The sequence below is a fragment of the Sebastes fasciatus genome, chromosome 13 (genome assembly GCF_043250625.1).
Source record: "Sebastes fasciatus isolate fSebFas1 chromosome 13, fSebFas1.pri, whole genome shotgun sequence".
NCBI lineage: Eukaryota > Metazoa > Chordata > Actinopteri > Perciformes > Sebastidae > Sebastes > Sebastes fasciatus.
Window position 1 is genome coordinate 29032408 of NC_133807.1, and position 16299 is coordinate 29048706.

General features: G+C 39.3%; 2 protein-coding genes and 1 long non-coding RNA gene across 3 annotated transcripts; 1 reads left to right on the forward strand and 2 right to left on the reverse strand.

The window, feature by feature from the left end:
- Positions 1–167: 167 nt before the first annotated feature.
- On the reverse strand, positions 168–3610 carry LOC141781175 (uncharacterized). Its single transcript, XR_012596789.1, has 3 exons — positions 3249–3610; positions 1427–1506; positions 168–831 (listed from the first exon to the last, which is right to left on the reverse strand). It is a non-coding gene; the product is annotated as an uncharacterized LOC141781175 (long non-coding RNA).
- Positions 3611–4128: 518 nt separating this feature from the next.
- LOC141781161 (lipid droplet assembly factor 1-like) lies at positions 4129–6497 on the forward strand. The gene is made up of 5 exons (XM_074656698.1): positions 4129–4283; positions 4478–4585; positions 4688–4856; positions 4968–5113; positions 5870–6497. Exons 2-5 carry the CDS (start codon positions 4478–4480, stop codon positions 5930–5932), a joined length of 486 nt encoding a protein of 161 aa, XP_074512799.1. The 5' UTR covers positions 4129–4283; the 3' UTR covers positions 5933–6497.
- Positions 6498–7579: 1082 nt separating this feature from the next.
- On the reverse strand, positions 7580–15868 carry LOC141781160 (ER lumen protein-retaining receptor 2). Its single transcript, XM_074656697.1, has 5 exons — positions 15608–15868; positions 11686–11786; positions 11427–11585; positions 11027–11279; positions 7580–8951 (listed from the first exon to the last, which is right to left on the reverse strand). Exons 1-5 carry the CDS (start codon positions 15696–15698, stop codon positions 8917–8919), a joined length of 639 nt encoding a protein of 212 aa, XP_074512798.1. The 5' UTR covers positions 15699–15868; the 3' UTR covers positions 7580–8916.
- Positions 15869–16299: the final 431 nt, after the last annotated feature.

Consider the following 16299-nt stretch of genomic DNA (forward strand, 5'->3'; position numbering starts at 1 on the left):
TAAATCTTTTGTTAAACAGTAAAGTATGTATACTATGTACATACTTTATATCCAACCGGTCGAGGCAGATGGCCGGGTTCTGCCCAAGGTTTCTACCTGTTAAAGGGGAGTTTTTTCTCGGCACTGACACCAAGTGCATGCTAATGGGGGATCTCTTGTTGGGTCTCTAAATTATAGAGTATGGTCTAGACCGGCCCTGACACACTAGGCCAATTTTGGGCCGTCAGTGAGCGTCTGCTGCCCTAGTTTTTGCGGTGTGTCCCGCACCGTCAGCTGTAGTCTGGCCATGTCTGAGGTTTTTCAGGCCGACTCAGCATGTTGAATCGGCGGCAGAGCCCGATGATGAGAGAAATCACTCTGATTGGCTGTTCAGATTAAAAGAACCAGTGCACGAGAGGAGAAACGGATGTGATGAAAGCAAGCAAACAAGTAAAGTCAAGAGGAAAAACACAACTCTTCTCATCTTTCATCTTCATCTCATCTGATCGTTCCAATACACGGATATTTTCACAACGACATCTGGAATGAAGCTAAGTGGTGAGTGAGAGTGGTGTGAAAATGGTCGTCATGTACGTATCATAACAACGGCTCGTATATACGCCTTCCTCTGTCTTCTGGTTTCCATTTTTGAATGACAAATACAGACGATCGCCGCCTGCTGGTGTGGAGAGTTATTTCATCTCACGCAGGCGCAGGATGTATGTGGTAGTTGGCCGTCGGCTGTAGTCTTTGCGGTGTGTTCAAGTGCAACTTTTTCGGGCAACGTGAGGCGACGCAACAGGCGGTCTTTGTCTCTACTAGTTCTCTGATGTCGGTTTGGTGTGTCTGGGCCTTAACAGAAGAGGAAATCACAAACAAATACATATTATATTAAACACAGTTATGATTATTTATTTACACTTTGCTCTTTTTTTCTTGTAAATTACTGAATAATTTTAATTCTTCGAGACTAAAAAATAGGGAACTGCTTGCAACTGCAAGACTTACTGTATACAACCTATGATGAGGAGTTGCAGGTAGACATTGTTTTAGTTAAAGGGGTCACAAACCAAAAAGTGTGAACCACTACAATAACTCCAAATGCAGTCAATCATCATTTTTAAATAGACATACAATTAGTAAGTAGTATGGAGCAGATCAGTACAACTATTGACTGTTTGGCCACCGGCAGTTTGCTCTCCCAGATGTTTTCCAGCTGTGACAGAAGATAAAGCCTAAAAAGCTGAGTTGAACATCCAGGTCGATGTGTGGTTAAGCATGGCAGCAAGCAGGCGGTAAGAGTACAGGACAGACAAGTGGGGAAATGAGGTGTAATATGATGTGAGAGAGTCATAAAAGTAATAGCCTGGAGTAAAAAAAAAAACAGGACAGCAGAAATTGGGAATTCCTTGTCTTGTGTGCATAAATACACAAACTGCACACTCACCAGCCTTGGTTCACTGAGTTCACTGTGTTTAGCAGTCTGGAGAGCGGTGGATGCAGTCTCTCTCTTACCAAATCATTCCTCTGTACTCAATACAAAAAGAGAGTGATTAATTAGTACGGCCCGCAGCTATAAAGGCTCCAAATACAGTAAGTTATCATCAGCGGTCCCGGGGGTGTCTCTTAGGGTCAACACAGACCACAGTTTCCATCGGAGTTATGTGCCCACATACATCTAATGCCATCCAAAACTCTAGGGGCTAAACTTAATTTGTGGGTGGCCGTGGCAACTCATATCTTTGATTGAAGGAGTAATCGGCGGCGGTGGTGAAGTTCAGTCATTTAACATTCTGATCAGCCTCACGGAGAAATCTGGCGGTCGCCATCTAATAGCAGCACAGATCAGATGGGATGAAAGTGTGGTCATTATTTTTAAGGAGCAGTTTCAGTGTGACAGCTGTGAACCCCCTCTACTGGATCGCTGGAGAAATACTGCTGTGATTTCCCTCATGTTTGTAATCTGAATATAAGGGACATTCAGAAAAGTATTCTTAATCCGTGGCTAAAAGTCGCCCCAATTTTAGTCACCTGAGAGAAGATAAGAGAGAGAAAGACGGCCTCCTTTAACCCACAAACTAATCATTTGATAATTCATCACCTGTCCGATAAAGACGATTGGTGGTTTATGGCGTAATTAGGCAGAAGCAGAGAAGGCAGGCCATGACATCCTTCATAATTAGTGGACAGAGGTCCTTAAATGACAATGAGTAATATGCCGGAGAAGATATGTGGATGCTATCTTGGCACTGTTATGATCTGTAGCAGGAAGTCTCCGCATCAGAAAACAGCTCTTTATAATTGCAACTATTACCAATACTGATGGTGCTGTTATTTCTTATAATCACACTAATAATGAGCTGTGCATATAAATTACGATTATACTGATGTCAAGGTTGTGTGTTCGCCATTAATTCAACTACTGTGCAGTGCCCATTGCTTGGCCTATGGGGCAGACTTCACCATTAGGCGATGTTGGCAACTCCCCAGTGCCCCCAGCTAAAGGCCCCTCACAGCTAAAGATTTATTTCGACATTTATATACATGTTTACAATTAATTTTTAATAGTTTTACATCACAAAAAAAGATTTAAGTAGCCTACTTCTTCTACCACTGACAATACCAACAATCCCAACCAGCAAACATGTGACGTCAGGAAGACGTTCAGATCATGTCTGTATAACGTTCGTCAGTCCAGACCCACTTTTATACGTCTGGTGGACGTGCAAGTTGGGTTCAATGTTTGAACGTGTGGTTAGGGGGCCTTGTTGGACGTCTGTGGACGTGCAAAATGGGTTCACTATCTAGACGTCTGACTAGGACCCCTTTTGGACGCAACTAAGGTTGACATCAATAGTTGAACGTTAAAAAGACGTTTAAAAAAGACGTCGCAAAAACTTTAATTCTGGCTCCTCAATTGGATGTCTTTTGGACGTGTCTTTGCTCAGTGGGCAGTAAAACAAAGGGTGAAAAATAAAGTAAGACAACGTTTACCTGTGGCCCCCAAATCACTAAATCCACCCTGACAGGTGGAGGTGACTCCTAGTCAGAAACATCTGTGATATAAATACATTTAACAGCCATAATTCCCCAATAGGTGTTGCTTTGACATAACCACTGCTGTTATAAAGTAGAGCATGGATTTAATTTACGGAGGTAGCCTGTTTTGCTGGCGGTAACATTATTAGTGTTATAAGTTCAAGTCATACAAACAGGAAGTAGTCTTACTCATGGGGGAAAACAAAACACAGCCATGTTGGTTTACTCACAGTCTGAACCAGCGATGAAACACACTAGTTTGATTCTGATTCCAGTTATCTGCTCGTGTTGACGAAGAAGAGTTCAGTTGTAACATTAGTTTATCCAGCATCCAACAGTAAAAGTGAAAAGCCGGCTGTGGACCCGACATGCTGGATTCAGTCTGCAGAACCCGGATACTGCACATCCGCAGTGTGCTTGAAGTAGATTGGATGATTGTAGATTGGATGCGTTATATGCGTGGGACACACGCACAGGCAGTGTTGCCAGATCAGATTGACAGTCTCCAGCCGCTCATCGGCTGATGAGATTTACATAATTAATTTGATTATTATCTGAGTAAAATATTATATACATAAAATGATATGGCTTAAAATAATACCCTCCTTTTAATTTTAAAATACTGATTTTAAAACATATTTGACCATGATTGATGACTTAAAACTCAAAAATTCTTAATTGACTAAAACTATCCTACTATATGCAGCCCAACAGGCAACAACAGCTGTCAGTGTGTCAGTGTGCTGACTTGACTATGACTTGCCCCAAACTGCATGTGATTATCATAAAGTAGGCATGTCTATAAAGGGGAGACTCGTGGGTATCCATAGAACCCATTTTCATTCACATATCTTGAGGTCAGAGGTCAAGGGACCCCTTTGAAAATGGCCATGACAGTTTTTCCTCACCAAATTGCAATTAAAGAAGGCGTTAATTTCTTTCCCAATAATTTAGAAAATACTTAACTTGAATATGATATATAACAACACTGAAGCAATTCCTTTGCAGAGTAAAGCTCCCAGTCTTGTGCTGAATCATATTTGGTGAACAGTAGATGGCAGCAACAATACCCACAAGCCTTTTAGAGTCTCTCTACCAGGAATCCAGAAGAGGAAGAAGGAGGAGGAGTAGGAGGAGGAAGAAGAAGAAGAAGGTGTGTTTCTGAAAAGGGTGTTGCTATACTGTTGGAGTGTAGGAGGCAACTCCCGGACACAGATTCATATGTTGTGAGCTGAGAGCCAAACCGGGTTTACTACATTGCTCAGGTTTGTTAACTTTGATTTCAGAAATGTTCATTTATGGTGTTTTACAGTACAGCTGTTTAGTTAAGGCTTGTCTTCTGTTACAGTCACTGTTGCTCACTTGAATCCTTGAGTCTAAACTTTGATTTTAAAAGAAGAAATGCACCAACTAGCTGTCAGGCTGACTCAGTTTTCTTCATGTCCTGCTGTCTGCGTAGATGCCAAAGGAGATGCAGCACAGCAGCAGCAACAACGGTGTGACTGACCTCCAGCAGCTGTGGGGACGTTGGAACACAATGTTGAACAGCTTTTATGATGACCCCAAGGTAACACAAAACTAAACACCTGCATCTGTCAAAAAATATGTTTGCTTTTCCATAAGCAAATCTGTAAATGACAGCTGCTTTATGTCTTTCTCTGTTTAACAGGTAGCACAGGTGATGAGCACCAGAATGGGGCAGTACCTGAGCAGCCACCCTTTCCTCGCCCTCACATTGTTGGTGTTCGGCTTCATGTCTGCAATCCCTGTCGGACTTTTCCTCTCTTTTGCTCTTGTGACCTTTATTATGTCGGCAGTAGGTTTGGTTTTCTTTGAAGGTAAGTGTAATCATGTCAAAAACATGTTTCCTATCTCCTAAAAGCTGAAATGAACTCATCTGACTGTACTTTTTATTAACCAAAAATGTGTTATTTCTCTGTGTGTGTCAGTGTTCCTGTTGTTTGTAGGAGGGTTGACCCTGCTGAGTGTGCTCTCTGGCATCGCCCTCTTCTCTGTCATGGTTTCAGTCATCTTAAATGTGCTTTATATCACCATGTCCAACATCCGCATCCGCTATTACCCGCATCTGATAAAGGTAATGTACTGTAGAATCAGCAAGAGGTGTTTGGTGAATGCACACCAGGGATTCAGAGTGTATTTTTGAAAAGAAATAGATGAAAGCACACATGATTTTATTGTCTATTGTGGTCATGGGTTTCATACACTTTCTGTAATAAAACATCTAAAAGCAAAAACCGTATCAGATGGGGGACCCTGGGGACAAAATCTTATCAAATGGGGGTCCGTGGTCTAAATTGTGTCAGCTTAGAGCTTTGGGAAGCTTTGGGAAGTTTGGGAACCACTGGGGTAATATTTACTGAAACGTCAGTGATACAATAAAATCAATGAAGTTTAGTCATCCTCTATTGTAAAACGGTAATTCATAGGCGAGGCAAGTTTATTTATGTGGCACATTTCATACACAGAGGCAGCTCAAGGTGCTTTACATCGTGAAGGTTAAAAAAAGGTTAAAGACAAGAGAAGAGAAATAAAAGTGCCTAAAACTTCTTTTAACATAAAGAAGTTTAAAAAGACACAGTTAGGAAGAATAAAAGTGTATAGAATAAATAAATAAATACAAATAACATGTTTAAATAGGCTTAAATAAAATAATAATAATAATAATAATAATAATAATAAATAATAGTAATAATAAATATAATTTTAAAAAAGCAAAATAAAGGTGCAATTTCAGTGCAAATCAAACAGAGTGCATTTCAATATTAAAATCTGTGACATTGTTTCCACACTGTATTTATTTTTCTTCTCTGTTGTCCTTCATTTCTACCAGCAAGGTAAAGTCCAGGAGGAGGAGAGTGAATATGAAACTTCAAAACTGAAGGAAACGCAGTAGCTCGATTCTTCTTCTTCTCTCTCGATGGTCAACTTTCACACGGAACAGCTCAAAATCACCTTAAATCATCAGCACTACTGAAGTTCGGCGGGATTCAGAGGATTCCGACCCTTGAATGCAGCTTACTGTACTGTATGTAACTGATTCTCTAAGCACAAAGACTCCCTGACGGTTACTGAATGTCTAAATGAATGTCTATTGTTACTACATATTTTTCTAGAGTCATTATCGCTATATTTGTAGACATTTTATACAAGTATAAAGCATCTACATGGATATACTAATCTTGCCTTAATAGTCATATACAAGACATTATTTTATTCTACATTTGCACTACACACAAATCTTGAAATGGCGAACAATGTTGACTCATCCAAATAAGCCATGCACTATTTATATTCTGTTTTTCAGCCTGTGTATGTCTGCAGATATCTGATGCACATGCCTACAAAAGAAATGCACTACCAAATAACTGTTGCATGTTTATGTTTGCTGTTACATTTTTCAAAGAGCACAATGTTGTACGTTTGTAATGCAGCTTTGAATAAATGCTCATCAGAATGAACATGTGTTGTTTGGTCTTCTGTCTAAACAGAGGTGGAAACATTTCTTGGCTTTAAAATATAATGGATCCAAAACAATGTATTGTTAGTGATAGATTATCTGTTGTTTGGCACACACCAATTGATTTATTATTATTATGTAGTATAACTATTATACATTTTTCTTTATGAGACAATATCCTCATGTATTACAAAGAACATGAGATGAGTTTGGTAATTAACTGTCTATCCTTAGTATGTATTTTGGTTGCAATAATCTTTATCGGAGTAAACTGAGTTTACTAAGCATATGTTCTGTGTAACGTGTTATGAGTAATAATAATATGATATAATATTTAATAGTATAACAGTCACAGGGGACATTTTTCTGCATTGAGTACTTTTACTATTAATACTTTAAAGGTGCTAAATGCAAGATTGGGGGCATTTCTATTGCCTCCGTACGGCTCTCAACATGCTATTGACTGAGCCGGCGGTTCGCAGCTAACGGTGCCAACAGTGCTAACAACAGCAACACCGCTAACAGAGATTATAGTGTTAATCTGGTGGGGAACTGGAGGGTGGGTGCTACGCTACCGCAATGGCGCCATCAGCTGTAACCGCCGTATGAGAGCAGTGCAGAGCGGCGTTGTGAGCTAGACAGTGGGGCACACCCACATGCACAAAAAACATGCGCGGTCGGCCCGGCTCTGTCAACAAAGTGAGGAAAATCTCAGATTACAACACACACAGAGGGAGAGTGACTTCACTCTCTGCTCAGGTAGACATTACTCCTCTATATCTTTACATAGCAAATAGTTATTTGATGCTATTAATGCTCTGGATATCATATAGAGCACCTTTAAGTACATTTTCCTGATTATAGTTACATACTTTTACTTAAGTAACATTTTCAAGCCAGGATATTTACTTATTAATTGGGTATTAATACTTCAGCCTCAGTAAAGGATCTGAATATTTCCTCTACCACTGTCCACAGCGCTACTAGTGGTCAAAAACTCCACAATGCACCTTTAAAAAAAAAAAAAGGTGTGGGTCTCATCTGTGCTTGTATGATTTAAATAATCAAACAGCGACAACAGAGGGTGATTCTCATAAAATCTTTAATGGAGGTGATATCATGCAAAAAAAAAGACATAAAAAGTTGAAATAATCCTTTAGGAACGAGTAATTTGAAAAAAAATTTAAAATTAACATGAGGCCTTAAAATGTAATAGAAATGCACCCATTGAACACTGATCACCCCTACTCAATTATAGACCAGCACCATGTCAGATCTGTTTAATTATCCAAACTTCAGACATACAGTTAACATTTGAAATGTAACAACCAGTCAAAGTGCTGGAGGATTTACATGCCAAATATCATCATTTAGCCACTCCTTATTGCTTTACTCTTGACTTCAACCTCGAGATGACCGACATGTCACTGTTTGAAGGTGTTTGTGAGTTTGTTACGGGGTGCGATGCTAGCAGAAACAAAGTTTGTGCTCTATATACATCCAAAATGTGATGTAGCGTTGTTTAAAGATTGTGTGAAATCTACATTAAAGCTATAAAACAACTGGTGCATTTTATTTTCTTAAATACAGTCAGCTGAGGAAAAAAAAAAATATCAATAAACACATGAAAGGTTTAATTCCAAGTGAGATAGCCACCATTTGAAAATACTGACGTCTATGTCCAAAAGACTGCTGGCAGTAAAGTAATTTATTTCATTGGTTACTTCTTAAACTTAAGATGAAACTACAAATTCTCTTATGAGTTCTGTTTACAAAAAGTTTCAGATTTATAGACGAGTTAAAATGTTGTTTTGAGCAATTTTAGAAAGCAATGTTTTTACAAAATGCACGTGTGTGTTGGCGTGAAAGTGTTGCTGTTGGCATCTTTAAATATTCCCATGAGAAGGTTCATGTATTACAGTTTATGCAGACAAAAAAAAGTAAAAAATAAAATACGGTGAGAAAGCGGACACAATCCCCATCAGGCACTCAGATACATTACCTCTTTATCTCACTCTTTAATAAGACTGTACATTTGTGCATTTCATTACCAAGTCAAACAAGGTACTTCTCAGAGTCGACCCTATTTGTGACATTATAAAAAAATAAAAAACAAGCGTATACACCTCACATGTAGAAAAAAAAAAGCCTTTCCTCCTATTTGAACAGCAATGAAAAGAAGTTTAAGGCAAGATGCTGAACACAGAAATCCAAAGGTTGACCTGGCATGGTTTTTGTTCAGCTCTGGTGTTTGTTGGCATTTACCAGATCAATCAGCGATCATCAAGAAGACTAGTGTTTTTCCCCACGATAGTTGGCTCTCTGTCTCAGGCATCTTTTGCTGTAGGTCACGAGATTACATGATGTCATCTCCACACCCCCCTGAGTCTGCTGGGAGTCTCCGTCTCCTTCTGTGTGTTTTACGCCGGCAGGCTCAGCTTCTTGCCTTTCAACACTGAGGATTGAGATAGAAAGATAGACTGTCAGAAACCATCACAGGACCGGTATATGTTCATGCTGCCATAGATGATTTAAAACACTTTGATTTGATCGTTTGAAAGAGTTTCCTTTTTCAAGGAGCTTTTAATCCATTGATTTGTGTTCAGAAGTATCCCCCCCTGTGGTTGCCCCTTTCAACGAAACACTTCCAAGAAGTAGAAAGCTTGAAGAATTAAACTAAAAGACCCATGTGCACATTCCTGTTCCAACCCCATCTAAAGAAGTGTGGGGTGTTCTTGTGTGTTTGAGACACATTTTCACACAGAAGATCCAACAAAGAGACCTATTGTTCTGATTCTTCTGTGTTTGAATGGAAGGAGAAACTCAGAGGTGGAAAAGGAAACTGAAAACTCCAAATGTCTGTCTCCAAAACAATCTGCTGAGTGTTTTATGCATATTTATTTCTGCTGTACAACATAAAACAAATGGCAACTGCTTGTTTCTTTAATGTGAAATTTCTTATGTTTTTTTAATTCTGTTATTCTTTTATGTGAAATTTGTAAAGGCCCTGACACACCAAGCCGACGATCGGCCGTCCGACAGTTTGGGGCCGTCGATGAGCGTCTGTCGCCCTAGTTTTTGCGGTGTGTCCCGCACCGTCGGCTCTAATCTGCCCGTGTTTCCCTTTTTGAATGATGAATACAGACTACCGCCGCCTGCTGGTGTGGAGAGTTTTTTCCTCTCACGCAGGCGCAGACTGTACGTGCTAACAGGCCGTCGGCTGTAGTCTTTGCGGTGTGTTCAAATGCAACGTCGACCAAGACAAAGGCGATGTGAGGCGACACAACAGTCGGCCTTCATCGCCGCTAGTTCTTTGATGACGGATTGGCGTGTCTGGGCCTTAAGAGAAATGCTAAATCTCAAGGGGAAATTAAAGGTTAAATAAAATGGAAAAAAACATGTCTTTTCTCTAGAGTTCCTAGCCCAAAAGACTTTTGGGGAGCCAGGAGGAACGGAACTTAGATTCTAGTTTCCTTTCTCCTATTCTAATTTTATATGTTCAGTGTTTTATTTATTGTTTTAATGGCCAATTTTAACATCAGGCCGAGGGACAACAGTTGAAAATCTGCCTTTTGGTTAACACTAGCACATGTGCAGTGACGTTAATCAATGTGCAGTGCCCCTGAGAATAAATAAATAGTTTGTGCGGTGGAAATGCAAATAAGTGTCTTGCGTTCATTTATAAAGGTTCCTGGAAAAGGTCCTGTGGTGGGAACAGGCTGCATGTAACAACCACCAAATCAATTAAGAAGTTGAAAAGTTCCTCAACTAGATATTGGCTCAAAGAAAACCACTGTATTGACGTTAATATACAGAAATAAGTGGCTCTAGTAGCAACAAATGTTGCACTAGAGTGAATAGTTGCCGTTTTGGAAGCACTGCGACGTGACTGAGGAGTGTGTTTATTGGTGAAGGAAAAGACCTTGAACTGTCTTGACTTTACTCGCAAGCGGACTGTAAGAAATAGGGGACACAATCCACAGTCCTGGTTTTGTAAGTAATGGTTTGTGAAGTTCAACCGATGCTAATATGAGGCTTCAGCAGACTGGGTTAACCAAATCAAGTGCGTACTTCCAAACTGACAATATTTTTCAGCACAAAATCCCCCTTTGTGTGTTTCCTGGGAGAGAGTTTCCTTGCAGTAATAAATGACGTAATTTTGTACTAAAAAGACCACTTGATTCATAGAATTCACACCGCTAAAGCCTCATTAGTTTCAGTTGAACCTTAGAATGAGGTTTTATAAGGAAGGACTGTGGCTCTCCTTCATCGAAGTTACTTTATCGCTACTCGATCGCGTCACGGCCAGGAGGATAGAAAAAAAAAGTGAACCAGTCCTTTATGCTTTTTACTGTAGCTGAATAAGAAACATAATAATTGCTCATTTAGAAATATTTCATGTGTAAAACAAATGTCCTTATATAGTAAAAAAAATAATAATTAATAATTTTGTTCCCCAAGTATTGCCGGATAATTACTCTCTTATTACCTTAGTTTGAGCTGTCTAATGACATAAAGCCGGAAACCCACCTTTGGTGACATAAAGGTAGAAGAAGTCACAGTAGAGGACAGTCTGGACCAAACCGGCCACGATGGCGATCAGGTCGAAGAAGCCTTCAAAGTAGAAACGCCAGATCCAGTTGAAGAGATAGAGAGCCCGATACAGGCCCAGGCAGAACAGGTAGTGGGTGGTGATCGTCTCCGCCTCGCCAGTCTTGCTGATCATGAACAGCTGCGGCAGGATTGCCACCGACTCCAGGTAGATGGAGAACGTCCACAGGATCTGATGACGGATACATTTACACATAAATGTGCAGGAATACAATGAACTTTTAGATAATTAATATAATTCATCCTGCAGTGAGATTAGACAACATAGTGGTCAGCTTTTACGTCACGCTCTGACAACAATACAGGAGGTTGAACCCACCTCCAGGAGAGCGAAGTCGTGGTTGATGAGAACAGCAAGACCCCCGACAGGAACGACCAGGAACTCCACTCTGAAACTGTCATGGTTGCCATCGTAGGTGGCCCTGAACTTTGCATAGATCAGGTAGACGGTGGCATACGCACAGCCGATGTAGATCACCTGGTAAACAACAGCTCGTCATTGAAGGTACCAGGGAGAAATACGTGACTTGTATGAAAGGCTGCTGCCTCAGAGAGCTGAGGTGTGACTGGTGTCTTACCTTCATGCATGTGTTATAGAGGGAGATGAAGGAGGTGAGCAGATCCAAGTAGCGCGCGGTGAACACTATAGCAAACAGGATTTGGCTCTTTCCAGAGATACCTTTAAGAGAAATATAAAGCAGATTTAACATTTATGTTGAGCTATCACCAACTTCAGAACAAGTAGTTTAGATAAAACATGAATCATAACTGCTTTTCCTTGTTGAACGGTGACATCTACTGGAAACATGATGAATATTTATCAGGAAAATCTCAGCAATCTCAGACCTTTTGAACTTGTTTTTATAGGCAGAAATAATAACATTGCATGTATAGTAGTGTAGAAGAAATAAATCACCGGCACTCACAGATAAAGACTCTTTATCTGTGAGTGCCGGTAATTTGTTTCTTCTGTTCTTACCACTACCTGGCACCCGATACTGTTCAAGATTTGGAGATGTGCTCACTGTTATTTTATATTATGTGTAGTAGTGTCCCTTATTTACAGTCAATCTTACTTACTTTACTAACTAATGCTATCTTAGTGGAAGTGCACAAAGCGATGACCTCTCAGGTTGGCAGAGGAGCAACTCATGGATTTGTGTTCTTGAACTTAAACAGTACAGACACCACAGGGCATCAACAGAAAACAAGTGGCCTGTATGCATCTCTGACCTGATCACAGCAGCCTCTTACAACAATATTTTTGTTCCAAGGACATGGACATCCTTCACACATCTTTCCCTGACCTTTACCATGCTTAAACATTACAATGTTTATCTTGCAAATAAGCTTAACATGCTTTAAGATGCACACAGAGCGGCAGGGTGGTTAACTAGCACAGACGCCTTAGCAAAAAGGTTCTTGGTTTGAACCTGCCAGCCTTTCTGTGAGGTGTTGTATATTCTTTGCGTCTGCTTGGGTTTCCTCCCACAGTCTCAAGAGATGCAGGTTAGGTGAACTGGAAACTCTAAATCAAATTGATTGATTGAACTGAACTGTTGTATATGTCAGCCCTGTGATAGCCTGGCGACCTTTCCAAAAATGTACCCCTGGTTCTCAGTCTAATTCATGCTAGAATAGGCTCCAGGGCCCCGCAAAGGGTAAGCAAGTCCTTTATGCATCTTTGCTTATACCTGTTCTCACATGATATGTTGTCTACTACAGTGTAACTGCTTCATCCTCTCTTAGCATCTCCGTCTCTTTTCTTCTGCCCTCTGTGTGAATGATATCTTGAGTTTTGTCTCTGCAGTGTATGTATAGTATGTACTCTTTACTCTGTACTCCAGGTCTTCATGGTACAGATGCAGTTTTGGGGTCCTACCAGTGCTTGGCAGAACTTTAACGTTGATCAATGTCTTCTCTCTGCACTTTATTTACCTAATATTGTCATTCTGTTTCTCCATTGTGTAATTATACTATTGTTATTTCTCTCTACTATACACGATTGCATTTATGTCAGTCCTAGAAGAGGAAGCTTTTTGTATTTTTTCCCCCTTTTATCTCATTAAAGGCAAATGTATGAGTTGTGACTTTAGGCTATAGAAATAAAATTAACTTGATTCACAGATTATGGACTTTCTAAAATAACTCTCTGTGAGAAACATTTTAAACTTAATATATAACTTATATGTAAATACAACAAGGCAATATCTGTCCATGTTAGCCTAAACTATACACAACAATACCAACTCTTAGCTGCAACCTAACATAACCTTTGAACCTTCAGTCAGCAATCCAGCTTTGCAGACCAATCATGACACTTCTCCTCATAACTAAAGGAGGATCCACCAATGTGTCCTCTTGACTTTACACCTGAATTCACTATTATCTGTGTAAATAATGCATACAGTTAAATGTTTTAAGAGCTATGGAAACTAAGCATGGTAAGTAACACAAACTACTTTAGCAGATTACCCTAAATTATACATAACAATACCAACACTTAGTTGTAACCTAACATAACCTTTGAACCTTCAGTCAGACCTCCAGCTTTGCAAACTAATCATGACACTTCTCCTCATAACCTCTTGACTTTACACATGAATTCACTGTTATCTGTGTGCTTCAATGTGCAGTTTAATACATAAATAATGCATATACATAAATGTTATAAGAGCTACAGAAATTAAGCATAATAAAAGAGAAAGTAACACAAACTACTAAAAGCAGGTTAGCTACCAACTCTTAGTTGTAACCTAAAATAACCTTTGAACCTCCAATCAGCAATCCAGCTTTGCAGACCAATCATGACACTTCTCCTCATAACCAAAGGAGGATCTACCAATGTGTCCTCTTGACTTTACACCAGAATGTACAGTTAAATACATAAACAATGCATATACATAAAATGTTATAAGAGCTATGGAAACTAAGCATGGTAAGTAAAACAAACTACTAAAAGCAGGTTAGCTACCAACTCTTAGTTGTAACCTAACATAACCTTTGAACCTCCAATCAGCAATCCAGCTTTGCAGACAAATCATGACACTTCTCCTCATAACCAAAGGAGGATCCACCAATGTGTCCTCTTGACTTTACACCAGAATTCACTGTTATCTGTGTAAATAATACATATACATAATTGTTATAAGAGCTATGGAAATTAAGCATGGTAAGTAACACAAACTACTTTAGCAGGTTACCCTAAATTATACATAACAATACCAACACTTAGTTGTAACCTAACATAACCTTTGAACCTTCAGTCAGCAATCCAGCTTTGCAAACCAATCATGACACTTCTCCTCATAACCTCTTGACTTTACACATGAATTCACTGTTACCTGTGTTCTTCAATGTGCAGTTTAATAAATAAATAATACATATACATAAATGTTATAAGAGCTACAGAAATTAAGCATGGTAGAAGAGAAAGTAACACAAACTACTTTAGCAGGTTAGCTACCAACTCTTAGTTGTAACCTAACATAACCTTTGAATCTCCAATCAGCAATCCAGCTTTGCAGACAAATCATGACACTTCTCCTCATAACCTCTTGACTTTACACATGAATTCACTGTTATCTGTGTGCTTCAATGTGCAGCTTAATACATAAATAATGCATATACATAAATGTTATAAAAGCTATGTAAATTAAGCATAATAAAAGAGAAAGTAACACAAACTACTTTAGCAGGTTAGCTACCAACTCTTAGTTGTAACCTAAAATAACCTTTGAACCTCCAATCAGCAATCCAGCTTTGCAGACCAATCATGACACTTCTCCTCATAACCAAAGGAGGATCTACCAATGTGTCCTCTTGACTTTACACCTGAATGTACAGTTAAATACATAAACAATGCATATACATAAAATGTTATAAGAGCTATGGAAACTAAGCATGGTAAGTAACACAAACTACTTTAGCAGGTTAGCTACTTCCCTAGCGCCCTCTAGAACGCCACGTCAGAAGCCAGACCAAAAAAATCGAGCACCAAACTTCAAACTAACAGAGCAGGAGTGAATCGATGAAGTGGAGTTTAGTGTAGAGAAAACAAAAACAAAACAGTGAAACTAAAGCAAGAAAAACCCAAATTAATGAATGATAAACGTTGTATTAATAAAGTATAATTTGCTCAGTGATCTAATAAGCAGTAGGCACCTGAGTGGCTACCTAAATCCTTTCAAAATCAGCTGATGCTTAGCTATATTTGGACATTATTGACACTAAATTCAATATTTTAATATAAATATAGCAGATACAGGTGCAGATAGGTGTTATCAGCAGTTAGCTCATTGCATGCTAAAGCTATTAGCCTTAGAGTCTAATGAATGGGTGGGAAACGTTAGCATGAAGCTAACTAGCTTGCTAAATAAGAAGATATAGAAGGTAAAAACGAGCAGTTTGCTCTATATAAAGAAAGGCAAAGTGAATCAGTAATGTTAGGAACACACTATTATAGCATGTGTAGTTAAATATATACAGTTATGGGTTTACCTGCACATGATCTGCTCTTCCATATCTTGAGCAGCAGGATGATGATAGCAGCCAGATGAGAGAGGTCTCCTGTCAGTCTGAACACGTTCATGGTTGCAGGATGAGTTAAACAGACTCTAGCAGATGTTTTCTCCTTTAGTTAAAGTTTCACACTTAATGCTGTTGTGTGAAATAGTCTGAAATAGCAGTAAACCGGGCTGTGGAGCTTCACACAGAGGATGGAAATATGGCGAGAGTGCAGGTCGACGTGGAAGGGGGCGGGACGAAAACACACAGAAGCGTTCTGATTGGTCTAAAGATGTGACTGACAGCTGCAAGAAGGATCCGCCCACAATGAGCTGAACGGAAGGAGAGTAGAACTATTATTATATTATTATAGAGTCCTGTGAATGCATGAGGTGGGACATTATTACACAGGGTGGGACCATGGATGTATTAAAGGGTGGGACCAGACAGTAGGCTAGTTAAACAGCATAGTTTTGATATTAGCACAGCATAAAATGGCCCAGTGTAATGGGACAGATAGATGATGAAGGCTAATTATACATCACTGGGTTGGGTTGTCATTACTGATCGACGTGGAACTAATTCTAACAACTTTATATACTGTAATCTGAAACTATATATATATATATATATTTTTTTTTTTTTTTTTTATTTAACCAGGTTAGTCCCATCGAGATTAAGAACCT

Coding starts and splice junctions, on each gene's coding strand:
- LOC141781160 (XM_074656697.1), bottom strand. CDS start 15,698: ATGAACGTGTTCAGACTGACAGGAGACCTCTCTCATCTGGCTGCTATC. Junction 11,586..11,685: donor TCTATAACACATGCATGAAG/GTAAGACACCAG, acceptor GTTGTTTACCAG/GTGATCTACATCGGCTGTGC. Junction 8,952..11,026: donor CTACCTTTATGTCACCAAAG/GTGGGTTTCCGG, acceptor CTCAATCCTCAG/TGTTGAAAGGCAAGAAGCTG.
- LOC141781161 (XM_074656698.1), top strand. CDS start 4,478: ATGCCAAAGGAGATGCAGCACAGCAGCAGCAACAACGGTGTGACTGAC. Junction 4,586..4,687: donor GCTTTTATGATGACCCCAAG/GTAACACAAAAC, acceptor TCTGTTTAACAG/GTAGCACAGGTGATGAGCAC. Junction 5,114..5,869: donor ATTACCCGCATCTGATAAAG/GTAATGTACTGT, acceptor CATTTCTACCAG/CAAGGTAAAGTCCAGGAGGA.